General features: G+C 45.5%; 12 protein-coding genes across 12 annotated transcripts; 5 read left to right on the top strand and 7 right to left on the bottom strand.

The window, feature by feature from the left end:
* Positions 1–625: 625 nt before the first annotated feature.
* Positions 626–2,842, bottom strand: C8R40DRAFT_1077466 (uncharacterized protein). Its single transcript, XM_046226983.1, has 11 exons — positions 2,743–2,842; positions 2,657–2,690; positions 2,547–2,587; positions 2,342–2,449; positions 2,014–2,279; positions 1,874–1,963; positions 1,684–1,817; positions 1,462–1,634; positions 1,101–1,411; positions 924–1,038; positions 626–864 (listed from the first exon to the last, which is right to left on the bottom strand). Exons 2-11 carry the CDS (start codon positions 2,683–2,685, stop codon positions 842–844), a joined length of 1,290 nt encoding a protein of 429 aa, XP_046092398.1. The 5' UTR covers positions 2,686–2,690; positions 2,743–2,842; the 3' UTR covers positions 626–841.
* On the top strand, positions 2,843–4,183 carry C8R40DRAFT_1077462 (Shwachman-Bodian-diamond syndrome protein). Its single transcript, XM_046226982.1, has 7 exons — positions 2,843–2,986; positions 3,046–3,097; positions 3,148–3,191; positions 3,251–3,380; positions 3,429–3,629; positions 3,680–3,853; positions 3,914–4,183. Exons 1-7 carry the CDS (start codon positions 2,955–2,957, stop codon positions 4,025–4,027), a joined length of 747 nt encoding a protein of 248 aa, XP_046092397.1. The 5' UTR covers positions 2,843–2,954; the 3' UTR covers positions 4,028–4,183.
* C8R40DRAFT_1077457 (uncharacterized protein) lies at positions 4,173–5,904 on the bottom strand. Its single transcript, XM_046226981.1, has 7 exons — positions 5,881–5,904; positions 5,672–5,827; positions 5,345–5,609; positions 5,219–5,294; positions 4,623–5,157; positions 4,443–4,565; positions 4,173–4,388 (listed from the first exon to the last, which is right to left on the bottom strand). Exons 1-7 carry the CDS (start codon positions 5,895–5,897, stop codon positions 4,349–4,351), a joined length of 1,212 nt encoding a protein of 403 aa, XP_046092396.1. The 5' UTR covers positions 5,898–5,904; the 3' UTR covers positions 4,173–4,348.
* Positions 5,905–8,231: 2,327 nt separating this feature from the next.
* Positions 8,232–10,226, bottom strand: C8R40DRAFT_1032375 (major facilitator superfamily domain-containing protein; the record flags this gene model as incomplete). Its single annotated transcript, XM_046223254.1, has 6 exons — positions 8,232–8,288; positions 8,351–8,776; positions 8,835–8,953; positions 9,008–9,604; positions 9,662–9,828; positions 9,883–10,226. 6 exons carry the CDS (start codon positions 10,224–10,226, stop codon positions 8,232–8,234), a joined length of 1,710 nt encoding a protein of 569 aa, XP_046092395.1.
* Positions 10,227–10,740: 514 nt separating this feature from the next.
* C8R40DRAFT_1077435 (uncharacterized protein) lies at positions 10,741–12,336 on the top strand. Its single transcript, XM_046226980.1, has 6 exons — positions 10,741–10,876; positions 10,937–11,010; positions 11,064–11,253; positions 11,313–11,433; positions 11,484–11,615; positions 11,668–12,336. The coding sequence occupies exons 1-6, from the start codon at positions 10,856–10,858 to the stop codon at positions 12,156–12,158; spliced, it is 1,029 nt and encodes a 342-aa protein (XP_046092394.1). The 5' UTR covers positions 10,741–10,855; the 3' UTR covers positions 12,159–12,336.
* Positions 12,337–12,702: 366 nt separating this feature from the next.
* Positions 12,703–13,859, bottom strand: C8R40DRAFT_1031569 (GHMP kinase; the record flags this gene model as incomplete). The annotated part of the gene is made up of 3 exons (XM_046223178.1): positions 12,703–12,918; positions 12,971–13,090; positions 13,146–13,859. The coding sequence occupies 3 exons, from the start codon at positions 13,857–13,859 to the stop codon at positions 12,703–12,705; spliced, it is 1,050 nt and encodes a 349-aa protein (XP_046092393.1).
* On the top strand, positions 13,821–16,277 carry C8R40DRAFT_31504 (cysteine proteinase). Its single transcript, XM_046234684.1, has 11 exons — positions 13,821–14,243; positions 14,292–14,424; positions 14,485–14,601; positions 14,654–14,752; positions 14,803–14,972; positions 15,020–15,360; positions 15,416–15,479; positions 15,535–15,594; positions 15,646–15,879; positions 15,938–15,960; positions 16,014–16,277. Exons 1-11 carry the CDS (start codon positions 13,950–13,952, stop codon positions 16,219–16,221), a joined length of 1,743 nt encoding a protein of 580 aa, XP_046092392.1. The 5' UTR covers positions 13,821–13,949; the 3' UTR covers positions 16,222–16,277.
* A 56-nt stretch (positions 16,278–16,333) lies between these two features.
* On the bottom strand, positions 16,334–17,457 carry C8R40DRAFT_1032406 (Thg1 C terminal domain-containing protein; the record flags this gene model as incomplete). Its single annotated transcript, XM_046223256.1, has 6 exons — positions 16,334–16,432; positions 16,559–16,678; positions 16,736–16,824; positions 16,879–17,093; positions 17,168–17,299; positions 17,354–17,457. 6 exons carry the CDS (start codon positions 17,455–17,457, stop codon positions 16,334–16,336), a joined length of 759 nt encoding a protein of 252 aa, XP_046092391.1.
* A 384-nt stretch (positions 17,458–17,841) lies between these two features.
* Positions 17,842–19,397, bottom strand: C8R40DRAFT_1164697 (uncharacterized protein; the record flags this gene model as incomplete). The annotated part of the gene is made up of 6 exons (XM_046230549.1): positions 17,842–18,138; positions 18,199–18,228; positions 18,285–18,853; positions 18,921–19,155; positions 19,218–19,265; positions 19,317–19,397. 6 exons carry the CDS (start codon positions 19,395–19,397, stop codon positions 17,842–17,844), a joined length of 1,260 nt encoding a protein of 419 aa, XP_046092390.1.
* Positions 19,398–22,723: 3,326 nt separating this feature from the next.
* On the top strand, positions 22,724–24,975 carry C8R40DRAFT_30896 (uncharacterized protein). The gene is made up of 8 exons (XM_046234660.1): positions 22,724–23,048; positions 23,109–23,122; positions 23,180–23,291; positions 23,349–23,436; positions 23,497–23,902; positions 23,968–24,536; positions 24,601–24,630; positions 24,695–24,975. The coding sequence occupies exons 1-8, from the start codon at positions 22,942–22,944 to the stop codon at positions 24,875–24,877; spliced, it is 1,509 nt and encodes a 502-aa protein (XP_046092389.1). The 5' UTR covers positions 22,724–22,941; the 3' UTR covers positions 24,878–24,975.
* Positions 24,976–25,151: 176 nt separating this feature from the next.
* C8R40DRAFT_1077413 (HSP20-like chaperone) lies at positions 25,152–26,320 on the bottom strand. The gene is made up of 5 exons (XM_046226979.1): positions 26,157–26,320; positions 25,981–26,081; positions 25,834–25,903; positions 25,456–25,773; positions 25,152–25,389 (listed from the first exon to the last, which is right to left on the bottom strand). The coding sequence occupies exons 1-5, from the start codon at positions 26,217–26,219 to the stop codon at positions 25,267–25,269; spliced, it is 675 nt and encodes a 224-aa protein (XP_046092388.1). The 5' UTR covers positions 26,220–26,320; the 3' UTR covers positions 25,152–25,266.
* Position 26,321: 1 nt separating this feature from the next.
* C8R40DRAFT_1077411 (uncharacterized protein) lies at positions 26,322–27,295 on the top strand. Its single transcript, XM_046226978.1, has 3 exons — positions 26,322–26,356; positions 26,422–26,526; positions 26,595–27,295. The coding sequence occupies exons 1-3, from the start codon at positions 26,352–26,354 to the stop codon at positions 27,196–27,198; spliced, it is 714 nt and encodes a 237-aa protein (XP_046092387.1). The 5' UTR covers positions 26,322–26,351; the 3' UTR covers positions 27,199–27,295.
* Positions 27,296–27,455: the final 160 nt, after the last annotated feature.

Raw genomic sequence — 27,455 nt, 5'->3', positions numbered from 1 at the left:
TGAGTCTCGATGGGGCCATTTTACCCTACTGTAGATTAGGCCTTTTGAAAGGAGCATTTTTACCCGGTTTTAGCCCTAGGGCTCAGCATGAAAAGTTGCTATTTTTACCCTCTTTTGGCTCATGGATTCTAAAAAATTTCTCCTATTCTTACCCGCACTTTGTACAGGCCTCTTAGTGGGTTGTCAGGGGTCCTGAGCTAGCGCTTGCAGACTTTGTTAGCATCTGTCCACTGTATCATCTGTGCACCGCATCATCGCAACACTCGTCGTCCGAGCCTTCCCCAATACCGAAGCTACATTGATCACTGTGTACAATGGGAAATTTCCTAAGATGTCCCTCCATTGTGATATCGGTGAAATCATTAGGGTTCGTCTTGGGATAGTAGCCTATAGTATCCTTGCGTATGTAGAGTCTTCAATGGGAAAGTCACTTCCGCCAAGTTCGGAATTGAATGGAAGTGGAACACAGGAGAACATCGCCATTCGAAGATCAGAAAGAAAATGTAACACAGACTCACACCATGTAAATGAATAGAATGTTTCTCAGTCGTAAATCTTCGGAAATCCATTGATACCAAAACAAAAGGGAACTCCAAATATATCGAGGATCAGTGAGATGTAGAGATTCTTGACATCCAGTTTCCAACTCAAAAGTGATGTTTGAAGTGGACGTAGTCATCTTGGATGTTGTAGTCATATCTAGAAAGGTCTTGGACCGTATCGCGGACAAAACATCTCATTTGACAAATGGTTGAATTACAGGACTAGTATAATGATACCGAAACATCGTCAATGTGTGCGTGGTAAGTATTGTCTGTTCCTTCGCTCGAACAAAACACCGTTAAGCATCTTGGACATAATTGCCTATGTTAGATTTCATTATTAAACCTCGAGACTGAATCTGATCGGTTTTCTAAATTTACCTGGGAAAACACCCTGTATGCCATTTAACTTCCCAGTCCACCAATCCTCCGCGCTTGCCGTCTTCTCAACGATTTCTATTCGGTCCCCTGAGTTGAAAGACAGATCACCTTCCGCCTGGATGAGGTCCGAGATGTTGAACTAATTGAAGGTTCGATGAAATGAATCAAGCATCTTACCTGTGCTGCGAAATCATACAAAGCTACGACAAACTGCGGCTTAGGTGCCAGTTTGGGTTTTGGTTTCAGTGGAGGAGGGGGCGGAGGTGCTTTTTTCGCGGCTGCGGCAGACGCCGCAGCGCTTGCAGGTCCATTTGAAGGTGTATACGGTGGAGGTGGAGCAGCATGGGAAGCAGCGAAAGGAGGAGGAGGAGGAGCTTTCTTGAAACCGCTCGGCGGGGGAGATCTACTTGATGCGAGCGATGATGTAGATGAAGTTGTACGTGATACACCTGGACCAGCAGCAGCACGATTGGACTGTACAAATTTGGCTATTTTGCACTTAAAACATAGACCGGGGGAAACAGAATCAAGAACGCACAAGTCGAAATGATTCGTTTAGTGATATTAAGTTCTTCTATCTGCGACCAGGCATCGCTTCGTTGAGATTCGTAATTGGATGTTATCTCATTTCCAGGTAGATTGGAGATATCGTATTTCGCTTCTTCCGAAAAATTGTTCATTTTCTCCAATAAGATATAAAAAATGTTCAACCTGAAAGACAATTTGATAACAGGAATGCGGCGAACGACGTAATACGTACTGCATGTAGAAAAAAGAGTGGAATAGCGGATCTATGAACTGAGTTGATAATGTCATAAATCGAGGTAGGTCTTGTTTGAGAGCGGTGTTGATGTATTCGTACTCGTTGGTTGCCATTTCAAAATCTTGTTCGAGCTCCATGCGTGCAGGTTAGACCAGAGCGTTTCAAACACAGCTAATGAAGCGCTCACTTTGAATAGATTCTTCTCGTCACTCAGAGATTTCTCTTTCTTATCCCTGAGTTTAGTTAAAGAATTGTTGAACCTATCGTAATCCACGAGCTATCGAATAAGTCAGAGCGAGCGCATGGTGGTACAACAAATTGAATAACCTTGTGATCTCTCTTTGTAATAGTTTTCCGAATGGTCTTCATGACACTCTGGAATTCCTTAGTAGGACCGACGATTCTACTTTCTATGAGCTCAAGCTCGGGTGCTACGGCAGATCTAAGTTCCTCCATCGCGGTCTCGTATTTTTCGACGCTCTTGATTGTATGTGCGGCATCAGGATGCTTGCCAAGGAGATCATATTCGCCAGCAATGGGATGGAAGATGACAGAGAAGTGGGAAGCGTATCCAGCTCCAGACGTAAAGAGATCTGGCATCCGAAAACCCTCGAGGTTACGAAGTTATAAACAATAGATCCCTTCAATGACGCACGATTAACAGCATCTGTGAAAGCCTTTGTATCTTTGAGCAGTTTCTCAACTGCTTGTTCCATGGATGAGAAATGCCGTTGGTAATCGTCGAATTCAGGATCGTTCGACTCTTCACGCCGATACGGAGTTGCAGTGATGATATTGAGAGTAAAGATGGCACTGGGAGTTCAGCCATCTCATTTTATTCCGGTAATTGAAAGGCCTACTTTTGGACATTCCAACCTTGCTGGTGACCATGAACGGTGTTCTGCAGATCAATCAGCAATTCATGCCGCATATTCAAGCTTTTCCTGAACTGAGATAGCGAAGAACGCACCGCTTGACGGACTTTACAAATCCTTTCATAGTGACTGACGATAAAGTGTGAGTGAAGGCAGTAGAAGAGTAAAGAGTAGATTCAACAATTCACACGGCCTGTGGCCGCGATATTGTGCGCGACCTCTACCTATTGTACCTATACCTGATTCCGAGACGTTTGTCTATGCAGTCCTGTATCTCGTTATGAACTCAAAATGAATTCTTACTCGACAAACTTCGCGCGGGACCGAGGCACCCGAAACACGCATTTATGATCTAGTCAATATTCTTCTTTGCTCCATACCACTATTGTCACAATGCCAATCAACCAGCCTTCGAACCAAATCAAGTAAACCTCCTGTGTTCCAGGCTAGGAATTGCTCATAACTGACTGACCAAGCCTTCCAGACTCACTAATGTGTCTATCGTCCGGTTAAAGAAAGGTGGAAAGCGGTTTGAGGTAAGTATGGAGCACTGCTGTCTTCTGATGTTCTCAACACATCAATCCAGATCGCTTGCTACAAGAATAAAGTACAGGAATTTAGGAATGGAGTGTAAGCGCTGCAGAACAGCCGCAGCCAACGGTCTCCTGGCTTATCTGCATTCCATTTAGCGAAAACAATCTCGACGATGTTCTGCAAATCAGCAATGTCTTCATGAATGTATCCAAGGGTGAAGTTGCAAAACATGGCGATCTCAAAAAGGCTTTCGGAACAACTGAAATATCAGAAATCGTATCCGAGGTATGTTTACTACTTACATACTTTTTGCAAACTCATCCCATATCATAGATTTTGAAGAAAGGTGAAGTGCAAGTGGGTGAAAAGGAAAGAGAACATGATCAATCTGCGTTACGCAAAGAGATCGCTACATTGGTTGCAGAGAAATGTGTAGACCCAGCTACACAGCGACCTTATCCCGTGGGCATGATTGAGAAGGCGATGTCAGAAGCTGGATATAGTCTCAAACCAAATAAGAATGCCAAGAGCCAGGTATGTCTTTCCAGTCGTCCGTCATGCAACCATGCACATCGTAATCTCAGGTATCGGATTGCATTAAAAGCCTTCAATCCGATTCAACCCTTCCCATACAGCGTGCACGCATGCGTGTTCGTGTAACCGTGCCGAATGTGGACAGTGAACGTCTACGCAACAAGGTTTCAGAAGGTGCCGAGAAAATAGAAGAGGAGATAATGGGCCAGAATGACTGGGAAGTGGTACGTGCAAATCCGCTGTACTTTGCCCTCGTTCAAACAAGCTATTGAATATACATTCAGATCTTGCTCATAGACCCCAGTCAGTTCCGAGTGATCAACGAACTGTTGCAAAAGGAATGTAAAGGGAAAGGTCGAATTGAAACGATGACTTTTGCTGCTGCAACAGCATCGTAGTGTGTCATGTATTATGATTGTGGCCTACTTTTCGACTGTCTCCACAATCAAGTCCTCCGGTAGTCCAACCAGGAATATGTATCGATACTTACAATCTTAAATTGATATTTTGCCTGATGCCGGGGGAAACCTGGTCATCTCGACTCGATAATTCAATTAATTTTGAGTACATGTACCACGAAAAGAAGTACAATCTGGTAAGGTGTGTAAGTATACAAATAATTTGTAGCTAGTCCAATTGGCCGATAAAACGAAAACATTCAAGGGGGAATAATAATAAAATGAAACACAATCTTAATGAGCAATGAGTTTAATCAATTTCTATAGTCCAAGAGGCCCTGGCGTATGGCGGACATTGAATCTTGGGGAAAATTCTTTCAATGAATCGTTCTCATTATAAATGGCTTTAACACACCTGCTAGGATCGTACTTGGCATAAACTTCCCTGAGGAAATTGTATTCTCCATAGGATGCAAGGACTTGTTGATTGGCATCAGCCTCATTCGCAAATAGCGGCAGTCCTGCAGTTCTCGGAGTGCTACAAATTTTCCAACTTCGTAAATTGAATGTGAAGGGTCATATTTCATTGACTCACTTCTCAATCCAGAATTGTCTTCCTTGCTCAATGTTCTCCGGGGCCTGATTGACACCTGCACTGTATGTCACAGCGAAGAGAACCTCGTTAAATCCTCCTTGTCCCATAGGTGGGCTTATGGCGTTACCCCCTTTTTCGTAGCTTATGCGTATTTGTGATTGTAGCACAGGCGTGAAACTGAGGAGGGTGCTTTGAATTTCCGATGAATTTGCATATGTCATGCTGAAATTGTTGAATAGTCGGTAAGTCTCCATGTAATTATTGATCAGTTTGTCGGAGCTCTCGGGAGAGTTGGATGGAACACCTGCTAAGACACTACCAGAAAACAGATTTCCTTCTCCGTACGGAAAATTGACCTCGTTGACTAGATCAAGATATGATAGAGGTCCAGCCGTGGAAGATGTATATGGGATTGCAAGAAATTCTGCAAAGGACTCATTGAAGGATGCCGCAGTACCATTATAGAACATTTCGAGCTGAATGACTGGTTCAACACCTGTGGTGCTCCAACTAGCTATGAAATCCGTGGCAAGGACTACAACCGAGTTGAGGAATATCGGCTTATGTTGGAATTACAAAGAATGAGTAAGACGCACCAGCATTTGTGTCGTTTGTATCATGAGCGAAATGTGCTATAGCAGGGAGAAGTGCTTCGGCAGATGAGTTAGGATACTGACACAAATATCAGACAAGTATCAGATAAAGCTTCGAAAACCACTGACCACAAAGATACCGCCCCAGTATATCTTGTCTTGCTCTCTTCCAACATGTACTGCCTTCACTATATACTGGGTTACAATGCCGAACCGATTTCCTCCCCCCTTTAATGCTTTGAAAAGATCTGCATGTTGATTGTTGGCGGTGGCAGTTACTAAAGTACCGTCCATGAGAACAACATCAAGAGATACATAGTTATCGGCAGCATAGCCCTGGGAGGGAGACAGATAGCTTAAGCCACCCCCGAGAAGAAGACCGGTTCCAACATTACTGGTGTAAGCAGTGATAAGATCAAGTTTTAAATGTTACAAAATAACGCCACAAATTCCTACCTGATACGCCCCCCTACCGGAGCTACTCCAAATGGTTCGACGATGGTCGATGCATTTCCCCAATTAATGCCAGGTTGTATGGAAATGGTGTCAGTGTGTGGATCATAGGAAGTGGCATTCATATTCGAAAATGAAATTAGCACTCCATCCTGAATCCTATAACGAATATTCAGTTTCGATATAAAATGGCTCTAAAAGATTCGGCTCACGTATTCCATCCTGTCATTCCACTATGTCCCCCGCTCTGGACTGCGTAATCAGCATTATTCTGGTAAATTGCCCTCATTGCTGTCTGTACATGCGCTGTACTTTTGACAAATACAATGCATGTTGGCTGAAAATTGACCTCATGATTGAAGGCGCTCCACGCAGCATTGGCGGCGATGCTATATTCCGGACCAGAAGATTTGCTTTGAACAATCGAAGCACCCAAGGTGCGTTGCAGCTGTTGGCAGGCACCAGAAGCAGCAATGGCCGCTGCAGAACTTGATTCGGAGCTATCTGCGGAGGAGTTCACAGTCTCCGCAAAAGCTGCGCTGAAAAAGAGGGCAGCAGCTGCAAGCACAACAAGTCTGGTCAGTTCGAGCATTTGGATTTGGAGGAAGCTGGGATGTCTATGAGCATCTGCAACGGTCTTAAATAGCCATCTAGAGCCGTAGACTGCGTTAATACATCTTACATGATCAGATTCGAACGCAGTACGAGTTACCATTACCGCGTATACTAGAATACCTTCCACGCGCGCGGTGCCATGAAAGTCACAGTCGGTTGACCTAATACCCGATTGTCAAGAAAAGTTGTATCATTTGTTGTATTGGCACTTGTACTGCTCCCAGGTACTGAACTGCCCTGCCGATAAAGAGGGATACATTGTGAATGCGCCTGAGGCGGAGGCGACGCAGTTGGGCCGCGGGCGGCAAGTGGATCGTCGGTAAAATAAGCCCAGAACGGAAATAAAAACTGTTGCAAATATGATACCATCATACCCTCTTTTGAAACACGTATTAATATTTCAGGCCTTCTTTTGTTCGCATCCAACACTCAATCGTCGCCGAGTCAAATTGAGCCATATTCAAGTCAAATTGAGCTCAATTTTCGCGTCATTTCATAGCCCTCCAGATTGAATTATCTCAGTAAGTTGAGATTGCTACATTGCTGAAATTACTTAGTCTTAGTACTTGTAAGTTGTTATATAGAATAAAATATAGAACAACTCACAAGTACTCATTAATGAAGACCTGGTGAAGACCTAAGATGTATCTTCCTGGATCTTGCCTCATTCGGAGGTTATCAAAACAACAAAACAGGTCTGCTTCAAGATCTCCATGTGTTTTTTCTCCTTCAATTAAGATCCGGGTCACTATGAGAGAGTGTCTATGATGTGTCTCGAAAACCTGTGAAGCCCACGACTCGATACTCGTCTCTGATGTTGTAGCGTGTCACTGTATTAAAAGGTTTGAATGTGTCAAGTACTGGATCGCCACTCCCGAATTCTCTACACCAGACTGATTCAAGTAGATGAAGTCGAATATCACAAAGGTGTTCTGCTCCGCGCGAGTGCCAAAGACAGCGGTATCATAAAAGAGTTATTGTTGTGCTCACAGTTATAAATTGAGATTCCCACCAGCAACAACATTCACCACGAGGAAACAGATGGTGCTATTCTTGTAATACACCTAAGAATTCAAACACTCATGAGATGAAATGAATTCCTTGGATATTGTCAGGTGCAGTCATAGGACATGGGAAACTGATATGAACGCGGCATGACATAAACCTTTGGCATGTCAAATAGCAAGCACAGACTTTCTCCACAATGGTAGTGCTATAAAGATTCAGTGGTATCTGCGCGAACTTCCTAAGGAAATTTCGGTTAAACGCGAATCTATACATGAAGCAAATCATTCTGAGCTTAACTTTTCAGTTTTCACAAGCTCGTGCACTAGAACTGGAGTCTGAGGGACCGATTCGTCTATTAAGTGAGATCAAGCTGATGAGAAGTGATGGTCTGAAAAAAAACTGACAGTACCTGGAAAAGGTAGGTAAAAATTTTGTTCTCACAGCGTTCATTGTCCCTTTCCCAGACACATGGACCCCAGTGTCAACCTTGTGCGATGAGGGAATCCTTCTAATCAACCAAACTCGGAAAAGATAATGACTACAAAGTATGTAAGCCTCTCAGCCTGTCTATCAGAGGTAGGAGTAGCATCAGTTACCCCTGAGCGCTGAGCCCTGACATTCCCTTGTTATCTATCATCATCATCGTTTTCTCTACTCATGAGATGTGACGACCTGTGATAACTCGAATCGGTATTGTTCGATGCGGCGCAGTAATTAGGTACATTTCCTGGAACACCTAGAATCAATGATATACAAAATGAGAAGATCATGATGGCTAACCGCTCAAAGATCTCGGTTGAGGCTTCACTTAAGCTTCACCCTCGAAGGTCCATCATGATTTTAAAAAAACATCAAAATAGTCTATATCATTATGTACTCATCTTTTCCACATGTACATCAGCAGAACGTTGAAATAATGCTTATTCAAACGCAGGTGTGATCAACCTGAAGCATACTTCGATCTACGACGAAGGATATGACCCCATCTTATCAACGCCTAAGTCACCAAAAAAAGAACATGGGAAAAAGCAAAGGGAGAGAAGAGGGAAAAAAACTCACATAATACACTGGCATCAACACAATCGAGATACCCGCCAACAAACCGGAGCCACCACCCAGGCCCAAGTTTTGGAAGAAAAATCTCCCAAAAAGTGGAAAGACACTGGCGGCGGTTGACCGGAACAAGGCATTACTAGCTAGAACAGACGCGGCGTACGCCGGGTATGCACTACTGATGTATATGAGAACGCTTTGGAAGTTGAAAAAGATGCCGAAGAGGTAGAAGGAGGCACCAATGATAGGAACGATCCAGTGAATTGATGCGCGAGAGGTGAAGCCGAACCAGAAGAGCGAAAGGGGAATGGTAATGCTTGCGATCAAACCAAGTTCGAGTAGGGTTTCAGGAGAAGATGGTTTTCCTGCAGCCATGGCTTTCATCATGCGAGGTTGAAAGTGGTATTTGAGGTATGCGATGTATATGAAGAACTTGAAGTATAAGAATGCGTCATGAGACAAAGATGAAAATACAAGACGAGAAGCTTACGCCGAGGATAGAGTTTACGAGAAAACCGAGGAAAGGCAAACCACTTTCACCAAGATTGAAATGATAGATGCCGGTGAAAACGAGAGGGAAGGCCTCATACCAGAGGTAGAAAATCGCGTCTGGTAGCAGCTCAGAGACTCAGATTGTTCAGGCTAAAAGGGAAATGAACTTACAAACTAAACCAATGAATATGTTGCAGAACAACACCACAGGCTCTGTCGCAAGAATGATGGGTTTCAAGAGAGCATCCTTGAAGACAAGACCGAGATGTTGTTCTTTCGCATCCCTCTCCCCTTGTGACGTTAACTGTTGGTTCCCCGTCAGCTTCCTCAACCGTCTTGCTCGCCTGTGCAGAATCGTAGGCTCGTAGGTCTCAGGAAGGCAGAGCATCAGAAAAACAAAACTGAAGGAGGAAAGCCAAATCAACTCGTAGAACGGCCACTTCCAACCCTTCGCCTGAGCGGCGAAGCCACCTATTATAGGTCCGACGATAGGACCTGCATTGACGCCCTCTGCCCAGAGGGCGAGGAGCATAGCGAGTTCGGAGACTGGATACATATCGCCCATGGATGCGCCGCCTGTTGCGAGAGCGGGGCTGCAGAAGAATCCTGTGAAGAAACGGAAGGCGAGGATTGTTTGGAAGTTGGGTGCCACGAAGGTGGGTATTTGGAAGATGATAAAGAGAGCCATTGAGCACATGTAGACTGTGTTTCTTCCTAGCTTGGGTAACTCTTGTAAAGGAGAGAGGAACATGGGTCCAAGACCATAGGCTGGGTGTCATGGAAATTAGATCTAAATACCAGGTAACAAGAAAAAAAAAGACAAACCGAATACGTATAATGTTAGACCGAGTTCAGCGTATGTTAGCCCAACATGAAATTGCTCCATTATACCTGGAATTGCGGCAATGTAAATGGCTGAGCCGACGTAAGAGGTGAATGTCATCCATGTAACACAAAAGCCAACGAAAGCTCTCTTTTTCGAGGACCAATTCCTGTGGGTATAATTGTTAGAAGCTGTTCTCAACGTAGATGAAGAAGAAACAAACTTTGGATTTTCAGGATCATCGACGCCATACCAAGTAACAAGATACGGATCGCCGTCGTTGATCTTCTGAGCCTCAAGATCTCCGAGTCCTTCATTCTCATCAAGCGTGATTTCTCTTGATGTGTCGGTCTCTGTGACTAAAACTTCCTCCTTACTTTTCTGCAACTCAGGCTCAGGCTTTTGCACATCGTCGGACTCATCAGCAATTGTTGGAGTTTGGGACGGTAGAAAACGAGCGGGGACGGTGAAATCTGAACGTTCCTCTGGGTAGGGTAGAATTGTACCATTGGAGAAGTAGTTGAACAATTGGCCGACAGTCGCATCCCTAAAGATGTCTGCAACCATGGCCTGGCGATGTAACAGTCAAATGAGAAGATATGAGCCGAAGAGTGGTAGGAAGGGGTATGAGGACAGCCTGAGTTGCACCATGAGGAAACACCAGAGAAATCTGTGACAGTGGCGGCTTGATCGGTGCAAAATACACCGTGCTGCATATTACGGGAGAGAAAGGGAGCCTTGAACGTTTGAACAATCTTCTGCCTCGTTTCCATAATCGGATTGATTGCATCAGCTTTGACCGCGCTTCTTGATTTCCACAGCCCTGCTACCGCCGCATATATACCGATTAGCATGGACCCGGCATGAACATTTGGGAAAATACTGGTGAGTTTGAGGGTCTACATTGGTCTACATAGGCCATGCAAAATTTGCTTGATTGCAACAAGGATGTCGAATACAAGCATGGGCGAACAAGATTTGACAAGCGGCTATCCGTACATGTACACAACTTTGAAGACCTTATTTTCGAATCATAGATCGATTGATGTGCATTGTGATACTAGTGGCTTCACCAATAGCAGCTCGCTTACTAACCCCGAGACAATACCGGACACGAATTCTTTTAGCATTCCTTTCTCTTATAAGTTGACCAAAATGCTGAACTGCCATCATCAACTTGAAGTCCGTGATTTGCAATGCCTTCAGACGTTATCTTTGTACGTCCTCTGCAGTATCGCTCTCCCTCTCTTACTCATCGTCCTGGGCTGTACTTGTAGCTCACCGGTGCAACTGGATTCCTTGGATCTCACATCCTCAACCAGCTACTCGCTAAGGGACACCATGTTAAAGCGTACCTATCAATCCCAATGATTTTAGGGTTGACTCGCTGACTGACCAACATAGTGCGATTCGAGAGAAGAAGGCCGCTCAGTTCAAACAACTCTATCAAAGCCATCAGAGTCAACTCGACGTCGTGATCATCGACGATATCTCTACAGCCCAGTTCCCCGAGGCATTGAAGGGCGTGAACGCTATCATCCATACAGCTGCTCCTTTGGCCTACTATGTGACTGATGCTGAGGGGCAATTGAAGGTGAGTTTGATAGATCACTTTCACCGCAAACGCTTATTGGTCGTCTTGACATCATATAGGGTGCAGTAGAAGGCGTGCTCAACGTTCTCCGTCAAGCAGAAAAAGCTGGCGTGCACAAAGTCGTCGTCACCAGTACTGTTCTTACTGCTTTCACGCCTCAATACACGTTCACGGCTGATGGTAATTCATTTTTTGCTCTTGTTATCGTTGGTTTCTATATCCTGTCTCAGATTGGTTCGCCATCACCAAAGAAGAAGCATTGAAAACCGAAGGTGTCACCGCATACATCGCTGCCAAGACGCTCGCCGAAAAAGAAGTCTGGAGTTTCGCCGATGCTCATCCACAGATGGATATAACCACCAGTTCGTACCCTTTCTTACCTTTATTCCATAAATAGTACTAACTTAAATCCAGTAAACCCGCCCTACCTCTACGGTGCAGCTACGAAAGAATTCGCAAGCTACCTAGCGGCCCCCAGCCTCACCCTCATCTCGACCCTCATCAACATCTACAAACTCCTTAACCCCAAGGGCGCTTACCCAGACCAACCTCTCTACCTGGATGTTCGGGACGCGGCCAAAGCTCACATCGGCGCACTCTCTTCTAAGGTTGCTGGTCGGAAAAGGATCATCATCAGCTCACCTCACGATACCGTCTTTGCCGACGTCATCAAGGCTGTAAATGAAAAACGACCAGAGCTGAAGGATAGGCTAACGAAGACGACTCCTCCAGAGTTTCCGTTCAAGAAGCTGAACTATGACTCCAAGAAGGTAGAAGAAGTGTGTGGGTTGAAGCCAGAGGATTTCGTTCCTGTAAACGATACGTTCATCGATAGCATTGACTCTTTGCTCGGGCTTGAGAAGCAGTGGAAGGCAGCTGGTCATGAAATTCAAGCTCCCCAGTAAATGAAATTGTGTACACCGATTGTACAACTGTAACTATTACGAAAAAACAAATCTTGCTTCGGTTACTCTTTTCGACTTTCCCTTTGAGGGTGTCCACATTCTCGAAATACGAACTTGGCGAAGATGTAGATCAAGTACATGTAATGTTATTCATTCAAAACCTGCAAGTCAACAAGCACCACCAAGGATACTGGTACGACCGAAACGAATCAGTATCTGGTAGCAACATAGAAGATATCATATGTCCGTCAAGAATTTTACTTATACAGACGAGGCTCTGGAGCCCAAGGTTCCTAGTGTACATACAACTCAGCAATTGAAAAGCAATCTACGCAGCCTCGCGAGTTCATGGCCAAAAGTAATGGAGCTCGTGAACGCAGCGGGTACGAGCACATAGCTGCACTTGGGATTGGTGTTGGCGTAGGTAGTCGCGGCATGCGTCGTCGAAAAAGTTCCCCGGTGAACTTGAAGGCATGCTACTCTTCAGCACATAATGAAGACATGATCGCCGATCACACCTGAATGTTATAGAATTCTACAACGCTCACTCTACTTGGCTACCTCCAGCGATAGTAAGCACCTTCCAGTCCACTTCTATCCCCTGAATTCGGAATATTTTTCGTGCATCCTCTGCGATTTTCTCAAAATTTGTGGTCGCGAGAGCAAGTATCGTGGGCCCTGCACCAGAAAGACATATACCTAACAGACCCGGATGAGTTGCAGGCGTGATACAGGAGGTGACCTCTGGTAATCCAGGTATCTGCAGGAGAAATAAGTGATGAAGTCATAAATACTTCGTGAAATAGACTTACCAAAGTTTTGCGGTATGGTTGATGAATGCGATCTTTCATTGCTTCATAGATCAAGTCAGGATCTGGTGGGTTTTGGGCAAGAGCGGTGGTCAAGACAGCTAGTCTTTGCAGATTGAAAACCTATAAGATGGTATATTAGCACAGTAATGAATAGGAGAACTTATTAGATACTCACCAAGTCTTTGCGTGTGTACATTGAAGGCAAAACCTCTCTGGCCTTGGCTGTTGAGAGCTCGAATCGTGGTATGATAGCTATCGCCTTAATGGGTTCTGACCATCCAAAACGAACGTAGTGACCGATACCGCTTGGAGGCGGAGGAGGATTCAAACCCCAGTCCTCGCCGGCATCAGGAGGATATTCTGGCAGGACTTCACTCAAGGGCACACTGGCGGCCACTGTATCAGCCTCGTCCAATTCCCGTAGATACGATCCAACAAAACCCCCTATCAAGGCGGCGGTAACATTGTCTGGATGCCTTTCTACCATAAGCGCAAAGTCAAGTAATCGTTCCTTGGACAGATTAAATTGGCCCAGTTCGTTGCCCAGAATGACACCAGCTATTACTGCTGCTCCAGATGACCCAAGTCCCCGACCGAATGGTATTTCATTGTGTGCATGGAGCTTGAGTCCCGAAGGAAAAGAACGAATACCATTGCAGCGCAAAACGTACAACGCAACTCTTGTGGTAAGGTTTTTGTAGGCATCCAAAGGTACTTCATCAGCTCCCTCCCCAGAATACGTGATCGCGGGGGCCACAAAAGCTTGTGCGTTGGCAGGAGGAACGCTTACTTTGAGTATAAGGTGGAGAGAAAGGGAAAGTCCTACGACATCGAAGCCAGGGCCAATGTTCGCCGAGGTAGCAGGAACCTTGACAGTGAATTGACGCATTTGCGTTATGATTCTAGGGATGTTCAGAAAATTTGTTTGTAGATGGAAACCTGATGGAAACCCTGCGGAAACAGGCTCTGAGAAAAAACAATGAGTCCCAAAAGCGGGCCGGAGCATGCCGGAGCTTCGATCACTAGAGCATTTAGACGCCCGTTGATTCAACACCTAACCAAACACACTCGGTTTCAACCTGATTTACCTTTTGTCGACAGATCTTGCATTACTGTCGACTTCAAGATGTCTACCTTTAGCTTCGATGACTCAGAAACTTGCTCTCATTTGGCTGGCGACTTTACAGGCGATGTAGAAACCAAGTATCGACGAGTTGTCACCTGGAGTGTTGCGCGCCATACAAATGGCAAGAGTCTCGCTAAACGCAGAAAGGTAAGTTGTGCACAAGAGCATGAATGATGCTCTCTGAACTAGGTGAAGATGGCAGCGCCTACTTGTGGTACCTGCAATATCACATTGGTCCGCCCCTTCGTGTGTTTACACTGTTCATACTCGGGATGTTGGGCGAGTTCGCATGTCGCAGACCATTTGAAGCAGAGCTCTCATAAGTTCTGTACGTCAAAATGTCCAAAACACCTCCCAGCCATTGTATGTACTCAAAACCTTCTCGAAGGTGTGGACGTCAGTTCGGGAGCCGTATTCTGCTCCGCCTGCGATGATATAGTACACAATCACGCTTTAGACCGGACATATTTAGAATCCCATCTTAGAGCTGAAGAAAGACGAACAGGTAAAGAATAATGCTCGAATGAAAGCTTGATTTAACGCTTTGACGCGGTTAGTGGCGAAGATACCCCGAGAGCCGTTCAAGTTTTGGGACCCTTCAACAGATACAGATGATGCATCTGCCCTCGAAGGAATGGTGGCGATCCCTTGTCAAGGCACTTTCCTTGTTTTGAATCTCCGTGCAGTTGCTGATTTTACCCCTTAGGACGCCGAGGTCTGCTGAATCTAGGCCAAACGTGTTACCTCAACGTTATTCTCCAGTGCTTCGTGCATAATCCATTACTCAGAAACCACTTTCTCGGAGACAGACACAACCACAAACTGTGCAAGATACAAGATTGCGCTTGCTGCGAGATGGACAAACTATTCGTCGAGGCAAGCACAATTGACCTTCGTTTGTGAGGTGTTAACACGGCATTTAGATGTACTCCGAAGATACTACCCCATTCGGTCCTGTCTCGTTCCTTGCGACAACCTGGCGCAAATCCACAGAATTGGCAGGTTATGCCCAACACGACGCTCACGAATTCTTCATCACATCTCTCAATCATATTCATAGCAACTGCAAAGGTTCAACCAATATATCATGTATCTGTATCATCCACTCTACTTTTGCTGGTCAACTCCAAAGCGACGTTAAATGTGAACGGTGTGGGAATGTTACAAGCACCGTGGATCCAATCCTCGATGTCAGTCTAGAGTTGAAGGAAAAAGTAGTCCGCGATGACAAGGGCCATCTTAGTCTTGGAGCATGTTTGCGAAAGTGGGTTTTCTAAACCATTATGTTCTTGCATCATGTTTTCAGATCCTACAAATAGGTATACCCAGCCCGAAAAACTGGGACCAAAGGAATATACTTGCAGCAAATGCGGAAAAGGCTCTGTAAATTGTATCTCCCGTCTCAATTCGTATTCTTAACTGAAAACTTGTTTACAAGAGTGCTAGCAAGAGGCTTAGCTTTCGCAAACTACCGCCCGTGCTAAGCTTCCAATTCAAGGTAATATTTTCTTGTTCGTGATCAGACTATATAGTAATGTATCACATACAGCGTTTTGAACACAAGGGTTTAGACAAGTCGGGCTCCGCAAGGAAACTTGATTCTCCTGTTCGTCTTCCTGCGAATCTGGACATGATGCCATTCACGAGCATGAACGTGAAAGACAACGACAAGGAGAATGCTGGGCCACCTGTCATGTATCAGTATGAACTTTTCGCTGTTATCAACCATGAAGGACAGATGGACAACGGGCATTATACTAACTTTGCTCGGTTGAATAGCGGGGCGAGTTTCTTCGATACCGTTTGTGCTTTGCGATACTAATGCTATCCTATTATCGTAGTGGTACCGCTTTGACGATGATAAGTGCGTATGTTGTTCAATTCTGGGAAAAGTGAAATAACGACGATCTTTCATAGAGTGACACTCTCAAGTCTTGGTGCATGCTTGAAATCTACGCCATATATGTGTTTCTACGTCAAAAAACATCTTGAATACAAACCTCACATAACACCCACCTACATACGCACAAGAGAGACAGAAGCAGTGAGGGAGAAGGCACTTGAGCGGGAAAAGGAAGCAGCACGGCAAAAAGAGCTCGATGATGCGTTATTGGCGACCGTGTAATGTACACGCTATGATTTATATTTAAGGATGGATTGGACATGGACATATAAGTAGATCACTATATCTTTATTGTAAGACTTGTCGTGGTATGAATGTGCATTTGAGACGTGGCCTACTCCCTCAAGATATGGCCGTATTTTTCCCAGAAATCGTCCCGTATGATGTCACAGTGCAGAAGTTCCAGCTGAGTCGCAACTTTCCCCTTCTTTTTCTTCTTGAGGGCTTCGCCTGAAACATCTGCTTGAGTAGATGCAGCATCAGTTTTAATCGATAATTCATCAACAGGCTCTTCGGCTGTCTGGGCGGTCATGTAAGATACTGCTGAAAAAGCGGACACATATGAAGGCACCTCGGCGCGGACAAAAACACTGCCTTTCCTATACCGAGGATCTAGTTTGTCATAATTGACTCCAAAGCGGGAGAAAAGAATCTCATGTTTGTCCTTCGAAACAGTCCCCTGATAGTTCGAGATTAGAATAGGATATATGTAGACACAGCAACAACAGTGTCGTACTCTGAGGACTGCGTGCGCATCTGTCGTGGTCAGCCCACCTTGCTGTATGAGGGCCCAAAACGCTGTGTTGTACAGATTGTTGATATGAGCTGAAGAGATTGGTTAAAAAGCGACGTTATACCGGCGGGAGAAATTCTCCGCACTATCTGCTTGTCGCCACGCAAAGTAATCTCGTACTTCTTGTTCAGACGGGTATAAAACAATACGCCCATCAAACGATGGCGGATATCGTAAAGGCACATCGGGAAAGTATCTCGGCCAGTGGAACACGTAGCATGAAGTGAATAGCGATGTGAGAGTTGAGACTATCTTTGCTTGACGTCTGTTATACAGCGCGGTAGATTTTCGGAGCAAAAAGCTACCTTGCATGTTCAATAGAGATGAGCTCAGATGAGAAATTTGTCGGCTTGAGAAGACTTGCATTCGACTGACCTGTACTCGTCCGATTCTCCAAATGCTAAACCAATATCTTTGTATTCCTCCATTAAAGATTTCGCTGCATGATCCATGAGCTGAAGCGCGCGTAGATCGTTTGGTTTCACGAATCCGTGTTCATCAGAGAAGCTGTGAGCCGCGGTTCAATGAAGAAGCCATGGTAGTGGATTCCAAGTGTCTTACCGGTGAAAAGAATGTCCATCAAGGCGAAACACCATGAATGTACTCGGTAGGAGAACATCCGGGAGTTCAAATTTCCTCACATAGGCAAATTTCGAGCCCGCCATCCGTTAGATAAAGTTAGGTCGAAGTATAAGGGTAAGTGAATTCTCCTGATGGCGCGATTTTCAGATTACACGCTCACACTTATAAGTACATTGCACCATATGTAATTCGAACATTTGGGTGCGTCGATCTGCGACGACAGATGAGTTACCTCCTACATAACGTACGGTTCTCAGAAATTGGGCTTGTACTGATATCAATTTTTTTGGGTGGCAAAGTACACGTCGAGTCTTAAAAAACTCCTTTAAAGGAAGGGGATAGCTCACCCAAAGCCGTTTTCATTTGCTTCAGGTACAGTACGACATTAAGTAGGTGGGAATGGGTATAAAACCTCTATGCAATGGGATCGACAACAGAACACAGCCAAGCTACACGGAAGAAAGAACCTAGAGACGGCTCAATCTTGACCTTTTGCCTTTGCCATTACCAGCTTTGGCACCAGCAGCTTGACCTTGTGCCTGAGCACCCTGGTTCTTATTCTGGCCTTGTCCCTTAGCGGCTTGGGCACCAGCTTGGGCACCGGCGCCGGCTGCGGCAGCAGAACCTGCACCTGCAGCAGCAGCTGTGGCATTAGAAGCGGTCGCTGCGGCCCCCGTAGCAGCGGCAGCAGTACCAGCGGCAGCGGCAGCGGTACCAGCAGCAGTCGAGTTAGCGGCACCAGCAGCAGCAGTAGTTGCATTGGACTACGTCAAACACAATGCTATTAGTCAAGTCTCACGGCATTCAAAAATAAATATACTCACAGCAGTTGCGCCGTCTCCAGATGCAGTGAACTGTACATTGAAGAACTTCAGAGAGATATTTCGATGCATAGTAAAAGGGAACATACGTAAACACAGTCATCAAGAGAACCGTGTTGAGCAATAGGCACGATTACAGGCTGGTGATTCGACGAAGAGTTAATGGAGCACAGACGGTATGCACCAGCAGGGACACCCGACGTAACATCAGCAGTCACCGCACCGTTCACAGCAGCTGTGTTGACACCTTTGAAAAACGCAAACTGTTGAGGGTTAGTCGGTGTGGTCTGAGCCAAATCCGACAACGCCTCGATGACGACGTGAGTGTGACCAATGATCTGGCCTTGTGCACTGAGCTGCTGAGGAGCAGCAAAATAATTCTCGTTTGCGTTGACAAAGTTACCAGTGTCGAGGTTGTTGATGTTCATCGTGATTGTAAATTCAGTGTTAGCAGCAATGGTGTCTCCGTTGGCTGGGCTCGCGAACTTGGCAGAAGGCATGTTCTGGACAGAAGGGATGGTACCGATGGGCGCAGGATTGCAAGAGCCTGTCGTAGTTTGCAAACCGTTGGTGATAGGAAGATTGCCCTGGGTAAGACAGTAGTTGATGAAGTTGTTGTTGGATGTTAGCGATGCAACCTGACCAGCTTCTTGGACATCTAGATATTCGAAATTTTATAAGGATATTCAATCTTAAAAGCATCTAGGAGTATAACTTGCCTTGACCGTTGTTAAGGAATCCAGTTGCGATCACACGGGGATCGAGAGTTAATGATGACTGAGCATCAGGGTTGTTCTCAGTGGCATTGGTCGTAATATCGGCAGAAGAAAGCGCGCCGACAGAAGTCGCAGTGCTTGTTGAACCGGTGTTACCAGTAGTTGCGGTTGAGTTGGACGCAGTGGCAGCGGCGGCTGTAGCATTGGATGCAGTGGCGGCAGCAGCGGCCCCAGCATTATTAGCCTTGCAGAAAAAAACTTTCAGTATTGTAGCACTAGAAACGGACATAGTATGATTGAACTTACCGCCCCCTTTCCACCCTGTGTAGATTGACCCTGCTGACCCTGCTTGCCCTTTGAAAACAGTCGGCAACAAATGATAGTCAGGTCACAAGAAAAACTCACCTGTTGACCTTGCTGTCCTCGAGGAGCAGCAGATACAGATACGGCAAGAAGACTAAGAGAAAGCGCGATAGAAAACCTCATACTGTTCCACAAATGAAGATGTCAAAAAAAGAAAGTGTAGCTGAAGCGTCGAGAGATGAAAGTGCAGCGGGACACCAGGTCAAGGTCGTTTGAAAACGAAGGACTAGCCTCGGAAAGAAGTGTGAGGGTGAGCTGGTAAGAAGAGACGGAAAAAAAGGAAGGGAAAGTGAACGAAGGTTGTGAGAACAAATATCAAGTCTCTTCTTTATATACGCTCAATCAACGACAACGCATCACTTGACGCTCATTGGACGGCAAGTTTACAACGACAGCCATTTGATGGGCAGTTGGTTGCTAGTCATCATTTTGAACCAATCTATTGGGTCGCGATGCGACAAATGTAACTTTACAGTTCAAGTTGACCGTTAACGACGGCAGCCTGTGCTTATTAACATCTACCATCCGTTAAGACGATGTACCTATTCTGAGTACTGAGCTGATATTGACAGACTGGAACAACTTTCCTCAACACGAGCTTGAGATGGAAAACCCTTCCGTGATGGAGCCTGAGCTTTCTGAATGGAAGTTCCAAACAGGTTCCGAATATTACGATCGTGATCGTGATGGAAACGTTGCCGAAAGAAACCCAACCAACCTTGAGTTCTGGAGAGTTGGAGAGTATTTTTGGATTTAACTTAGTCGTCGACACTTCACAGAATAAGCAGCCAATGGGAGCGGGGAACGAACGACAGGTAAAGATGGACATCTCGGAAGAGTCCAACGCTTGTCCAACGGCGGTTTCGTAAGCGTCCTTGTTAAGAGTTGTTAAACTGTATTGGAGCGCCAAAGATTTGCTCCAGAAGATGAGCAAAACCCGGAGATGGATCACAGCCTACAGCAGGGTTCCAAGCTTTGTTAAAGAGTTTTTGATTGTCAAGGCACATACCTTTGACCGCGTCCTTTTCAGTCGACAGAACAGCTATGTACAACAAAACAATCAGCCCCGCCCAATCTCACTGGTCTAAAGGCGCTGCTAGGACGAATTTATGTAAATGTGATTGCCTGTTTCGCCCTGGTGGTATGGCATGCAATAGATTGTTTAGAGCTTGATTTGATGTCTTCCACCGCATTTGTCCCAGAGCTGACGCAGTCCTCCAATGGTAGAGCGGACGAAGTTACTAGTTCAAGTTCAAGTTCAACAAAATTCCGCAGTCCCAATTCTACGGGCCGGCGCCTGTCCTTCAGCCAAAGTTCTACGATGAACTTCAACTTGCAAGATCTAGATATGGTTTGCCAGCGTTCACCCATATTTATATCTCTGACATTTTTTGGGCTGTGCGTAGATAGACTGTTTACCTGCATCTGTCTACAAGTGCTTGTCCCTTCAGATTTTTTTTTGATATAGATGGGTGATATGCCCTTGCCGATCTGCCAAAACTCTCATAAGTCCAACAATGCACCTGATCAACTTTAATCCAAGGAAATACAAGGCAGTCCGTCTCCGTCTTCCATACTGATTAGAGATGCAGCCACTATCTTTCACGCCACCTGCGGAAAATGGCTTCCAACTGCTCTATGATAACCTCAAAGAAATGTGAGGAGTTCAGCAAGAAGTCAAACTACCCTCTAAACTGCTACCTTTGCAATTTGTTCTCCGCTCGAGGGAAGATAACTGTCTGCCCAGTTAAAATCGAAAGAATCAAAGAGGAGTTGCTTGAGTAGTACCTGGCACTGTAGAACCCAAGTTGAAGGTGATATAAACTAATCTCTGTGTATTGGTACGTACAACATTTGAATTTGGCTCAATTCTCTCAAAGCAGACTGTACCATCATCACAACGGACTAGATTTACTAATCTGCTGAAAGTCACTTTCATGGTTGTATTTTGTCAACTGACGATACTAATATTTTTAGTCTCCTGCCTTGCCATTTCCTGCTTTGAAGCACTGATGTCAAGCCCCGCCATTGCTACAAGGTCGTGTTGGTACTTAATGGCATCCAACGACAATTTTCAAGTTAAAAACCCCATCCAGAACGATACATCAACGGTGCGGCTGAGCGTCGTACTGGTTCCAGGTTCCACCCAATGCTACGTGCTACCCAATGTAATATGTTGTTGAATCTTGTAAGTCCTGATCATTTTTGACCAATGTACACGCGGCAGGCTTGGTAACTTAGTCGCAATCTCCAGTCCGAAGCTGTGCTACCAAATACTATTTCCTTACATCTGTGTTTACTAGTGGCAGCTGAGGGACCTGCCAGTGGGCGGATCAATGCAAAGTATGTGCATGATTTTGATTTCAAATTTGAGTAAATATCACCATTTTGCATGCTATGCTATGTAAGTAACTAGTCTTTTCACTCGATTTTAACAGTAACTAATTTTTTCATTGAGCTGATTTGTCGCTGCCGCGTTCTCGCTTCTTTGGCTCCGAAATTCATGAGCTCCTAGCTTCCTAGTTATGTATGTGACCAACTGAAGAGTTGGTAAATCGTTGGATGTAGGAGCACAGAGGAGCACCGACTAGAAAAGATCTGAAATCAGCAGAGATCACTCCTCCATGAATCCGCCCGCTGAGGTCCGCTCTTTCTTTTTCCCCCATGGCTGTCTTGAACACACGAACCTCGCAGTTTGAAATAAACACCTCAATCTCGGGCGACGTGCGACTTGCAAACAAGATTGTGCAATGTAGAGCATGTGCGAGAGGCATCTTGGCGGCTGAAGTTCAAATATCTGAAATTCATTACATGCCGGGCATGGTCCAAGAACTGAACGCCGGTTTCCACAAAGGCATGAAGAATATCTGTCAGACCTTTGATTCCGAATCGATTAGGTTGTGTTAGGCTGTGGTTGCCTCCTGGAGAGATTGGATGACGTCCCGTAAAAGACAACTTTTTTGTTGCTTCTAAATTTCGTTGTTCGGAACGACGCCGTCTGCCGTCTGATCGGCTTCTTGCCTTAAAGTGTAAACATCGCGGCTCGAACCTTATGTAAGCCTCAAGTACATCAGGGTCCGTCAAGAGCCGTCGATCGGCATTGCTCTTTATCAACCGTATAATTCTTACGGGAAGTGATCCATTCACGGTCAACGCGTTCCGCAATAGGTTGGGGATAGTTACTGTGAAGATAGTATGATAGACGATTGTGGCTACATGGTACGTTGTCATTCCATGCGTATTCAAGTGATTGTGTTCAACAGGACCTGTCTAGATTGTGGCATTTTGTGTGAGGCACATTCTGGTACATCACGATGCTCAACAATCTAATTGTATCACGAGCGGTGTCTTTGATTTTGTTGTGATTTTTGCTGAAACGTCCAAAGTTCCATCCAACGCGATGGTTGTTATTGTTTTAATCAATTGAAAGTCCTTCTGCATATGCACACAAACACGATTTTAACTATAAGAAGGACGACAAGACCGATGTATCAAAGCCCATCAAGCATATCTCTCTTCACTCGTTCTGTTTCCCTTTCTGTCGATCCGAGATCGAAAGCCTGTGGCTTGTTTTTTTTTCAGAATTTCTGACCTCCAAGGAAGAATTGACGTCGTGTCCTTCATTTGACTACTATCATTACTTACGCTCCCTAGCAACTCATTCGAAATGCGTGCTGCCTTCCTTATCCTCTCGCTCGGTATAGCCGTTTCCGCGCGTCCGATGCGCCGTGATGCCACTGCTCTGCAAAATGGTCGAGATGCTATTTCTCTAAAGTAAGTGTTGAAACTGTATGAACTTCATTGTGAATTCTTTTGCTAAATTCGAGTATTTAGCGCCCAGTACAAGAGTCAGTATACTTTTTGATCATCTTCGCTTGGAGTCCTGAATCAGAACTTTCGCTCAGCATTGTCCGCAACCTCTTCCTGCACGAGTGGCGAAAACTCCTGTGTTACCGGCAAGTTCGCTCAGTGTGTAAATGGAAAATTCGTCTTGCAATCTTGCGCAACTGGTACCATGTACGTATCGAGTCGGGTTTCTCATCTGTTTGTGTACTGAACATATACTGGATGTAGATGTGCAGCTATTCCTCTGGATAGTCCAAGTACGGGAACACTTACCACTTGTACGACTCAATCGGATTTAGATAATCGTCTCGCTGCTGTAAGTCCATGGATGAGTCTTTGATTTCTTGTATAACAGGTCTCTGATGAACCCATACAGACTGGTGCCACAGATCCATCGTCTAGCAGTTCTAGCAGCTCTAGTGGTACGACTGCTGCTGCTTCTTCATCGGTGTCTAGCGCTACGGACAACGCTACGTCCAGTAGTTCTGCGAACACTACATCTGGCAACACCACGAACAACTCTGCATCTGGTAACCCTGCAACCGCATCCAATAACACATCCACCTCCTCTGGGAGCACGGGTGCCACAGACAACTCTGCATCCGGTAGCGCCGTTACCACATCTAATGGTAGTACGGGCTCCACGAGCACAGCGACCACCATCGGCTCGCTCTCTTCTTCCGACATTACAACCAATGCCACTGAGAACAACCCTGATGCTCAGTCATCGCTCACTCTCGATCCCCGTGTGATCGCAACTGGATTCCTAAACAACGGTCAAGGCATGGCTTTCACAAAGCACTCTCAGTCTAGAAATTAAAAACATCTAAATATTTTGTATTTGCAGATGTCCAAGAAGCTGGCCAGGTGGCGTCGCTCACGTCTAACAACAATTTCATCAATTATTGTCTTACCCAGGGCAATCTTCCTATCACTAACGGTCTGCAAATTACAACGGGATCCTGTAATCCTGCGCCCATTGGTACCATCCCTTCCGTTCAGAACATGCCTTCGGCCAAATTCGCGAACCCAGCTAACGGAGCCACCATTGCCGCCAATACCGAATTCACAATCACGATGAACATCAACAACCTCGACACTGGTAACTTTGTCAACGCAAACGAGAATTATTTTGCTGCTCCTCAGCAGCTCAGTGCACAAGGCCAGATCATTGGTCACACTCACGTCGTCATCGAGGCGTTGTCGGATTTGGCTCAGACCACACCGACTAACCCTCAACAGTTCGCGTTCTTCAAAGGTGTCAATACAGCTGCTGTGAACGGTGCGGTGACTGCTGATGTTACGTCGGGTGTCCCTGCTGGTGCATACCGTCTGTGCTCCATTAACTCTTCGTCGAATCACCAGCCTGTAATCGTGCCTATTGCTCAACACGGTTCTCTTGATGACTGTGTTTACGTATGTATTCTCATTCACTCTGCATCATTAAAACATCTTTCTGAGGAGTTTTTCTATTCTACAGTTCACTGCATCTGGAGATGGTGCAACTGCTGTGAGTATATTTCTTTTTGAATGCCATGAGACTTGACTAAAGTCATTGTTTCTGACGTACATAGTCTAATGCAACTGCTGCTGCTGCCGGTACTGCTGCCGCTGGGACTGCTGCTACGGGGGCTTCAGCAGCCGAAATTGCTAAGGGACAAGGTCAGAACAAGAACCAGGGTTCTCAGGCCCAAAGTCAAGCTGCTGTTGCCAAAGCTGGCAACGGCAAAGGCAAAAGGTCGATTTCCCGTCTGTAGAAGTTACCGCGTTTTGAGTGGCGCTATTTCTACTGTCTAACTTGATCGTTGGTGCGTAGAGGACAAGTATAGGCTTCAAGATTTATGACATATTTATATCATGTTTTCGATGAGAACCAGACTGAGGTTGGAAGTTGTATGAATTTGTACATATGTATTGGCTTGTAGGCTTGCGTTGGTCGCTTGAATCCCGTCAATGACCGGTCTAGAGAACCCATTTGTACCCTTTCGTATATATCTGAGTTGGGGCAGTCATGATTCATCATTGGACAAATTGAAAGCTTTTGAACATGTGAACTCCCATTGTCAAGTTGTGCCACTTTATATACAAATCCAAATACAAGCATTTTGATATCAAGCAAGATGTTCGAGGCACTGTCAATGTTCGTCTACTTGGCTGATTCGGCATCCTCGAGAGGTGGAGGGCCATCATCGTCAGAATCATCACCATCATCGTCAATTCCGGAAGGTCCGGCACCCCCACCACTCGCAGAACCCATTTCTGCCATCATCTGGACGATTGCAGTGTCAGATAACTGGACAACGGAATGATAACAATGAAGAGCACATAACCTCACCTTTTCGAAGTCCATGCCCTCCATACCAGGCATGCCACCCAGACCGCCCATTCCTGGCATGCCGCCCATTCCTGGCATCCCACCCATTCCGGGCATCCCACCCATTCCAGGCATCCCACCCATGCCCGACATATCATCGTCATCGTTAGCAGCCGCTTCGCCATCTTGCTCGTCCTCATCTACCCATTTGCTGAAATCAGTCTTTATGTGCGAGTTCCTGACTTTTTCTTTCGTAAGACGAGGCCAGTATTCTTCTTCCATATCCTTTTTGCGCAAAACGAGATATAGAGATCGCGAGTTCAGACGCTTTGTTGATTCCTACATGCGCCAAATCTCAGTTTCTCGTTGCAAAGCCAAAATGTACGAAAAAAAACATACCGTGGCATTGATCTCTTTGAAAAAATCGAGCTCAAAAGAGTATTCCTTTTCATCGATACCTTTTGCCGAACTGATTGTTTTTTCGAAAAAGCACGATCGACGTGAGATCAAGAAAAGATGCAGAAAAAGACAGGGTGAAGTACTGACTCTCCAGCCGTTGCACTGAATTGAAGGGAGGTTTCGCTGAGGCCGAATTTCAGCGAAGATTCTTTGATATCAGGAAGGTTCACAGTGAGGTAGATGACATTCTAGACAAAAAGAAAGATAAAAAGACGCGTCAGAAACTGAAGATCGCGAGCTAATCGCAGAATCAGAGCACGGACTTTGTCGGGAGTCGTCTTTGAGCTGCGCTGGGCCCATAAAAGTTCAGGATGTTGAGGCATCATAAAGAATGACGGTGGTGGTCAGGAAAAGAATATTCAGTTTTGACGCGGGATGGAGCCTTTTTTTCTCGAAGTCTCTCGAACATGCTGATGTAATCGATTACTACTCGCTTTGACCTCTACAACGACAAAGTAATGTGGTAAGTAACCGCCTTCAACTGGTGAATCTATCTTCTTGTTCACACTATTTCCTTCTATCCATTAGGTGTACAAGATGGTACCTTCCTCTCATCCTTTTACCGCTACCAACGGCTCCGCCCATCTTTCTGCTGCTCTTCCTGTTCACGCTGACTATGCATGCTAAACCCTGGTCAGAATATTTTCTCTGGTATTTTTTTTAATAGGAACACTCTGGGTATACTAACTCTTGTTGATTAGCTTCTACTGCATCATACTGCTGAGCACGTTGTTCGTTTCAACGTGTTACTGGTCCCCAATACCGCTAGATGCCCCACTTTCAGTACCCTGGGCGGAAAACATTACGACCTTTCGCGAGGGGCTTACCTCGACCTTATCTCCTTCCTACTCTAAGCCTCTGCCTTCAATGATTCAACCAGCGGATCGTTGCTGGTGTGATTTATCCACAGCTGGCTTCTTCGAGCCTTTCAACACGTCTCTATGGGAGAGAATAAGCGTAGAAAAGCTTAAAGATACTCTAGAACGCCAAGTTAGGATTGAAGAGAAAATCAAGCAACTCGAATTTCAGGTGTCTGAAAACGATACACAGTCAGCGCAGCCTTCCCCGACAGCGTATGCGAACGCGAAGTCTATAGCGCAAGGCTTTTGGTCTCTATTAAGGTCCAAGGGTCAGACAGATCCTCAACCTGCTTCTCCTCCAGCTGAATTGGGCACTACACGGAATATCTCAGATCCAATGCCTGCTATCGGCACTCCACCTCTTCCCCTCCTTCGACGAGAGTATGACCTTCGCCGGTTTGGAGTGGGCCTCGTCATTGATTTTGGGTCTTCTGCGAATGCGTAGTGGGCAGGTAAAATACTATATTCTGTTCTATGTATCCGATTCCTGTATAATAGTCGTTCGGCTTATGTACACTGAATTTATAGTGATAACCACGTGAGAGAACGGCGTGAAGTAATAGCGCTCTTCCGTGTTCGTGTCTTTCCGACTTCAACCTGTTTTTGGCGTTCATTGTCCTTCAACAATTCGACTTAACTTTCATAATCCTCTTGTATGCCTCCAGATCCGCCTGGTTCATTGCGAGATGAACCAAAACGAAA

The sequence above is a fragment of the Lentinula edodes genome (genome assembly GCF_021015755.1).
Source record: "Lentinula edodes strain Le(Bin) 0899 ss11 chromosome Unknown C8R40scaffold_1, whole genome shotgun sequence".
In the NCBI taxonomy this organism is placed as follows: domain Eukaryota; kingdom Fungi; phylum Basidiomycota; class Agaricomycetes; order Agaricales; family Omphalotaceae; genus Lentinula; species Lentinula edodes.
The sequence above is the reverse complement of the archived record's forward strand: the minus strand, read 5'-3'. Positions and strand labels throughout refer to the sequence as shown.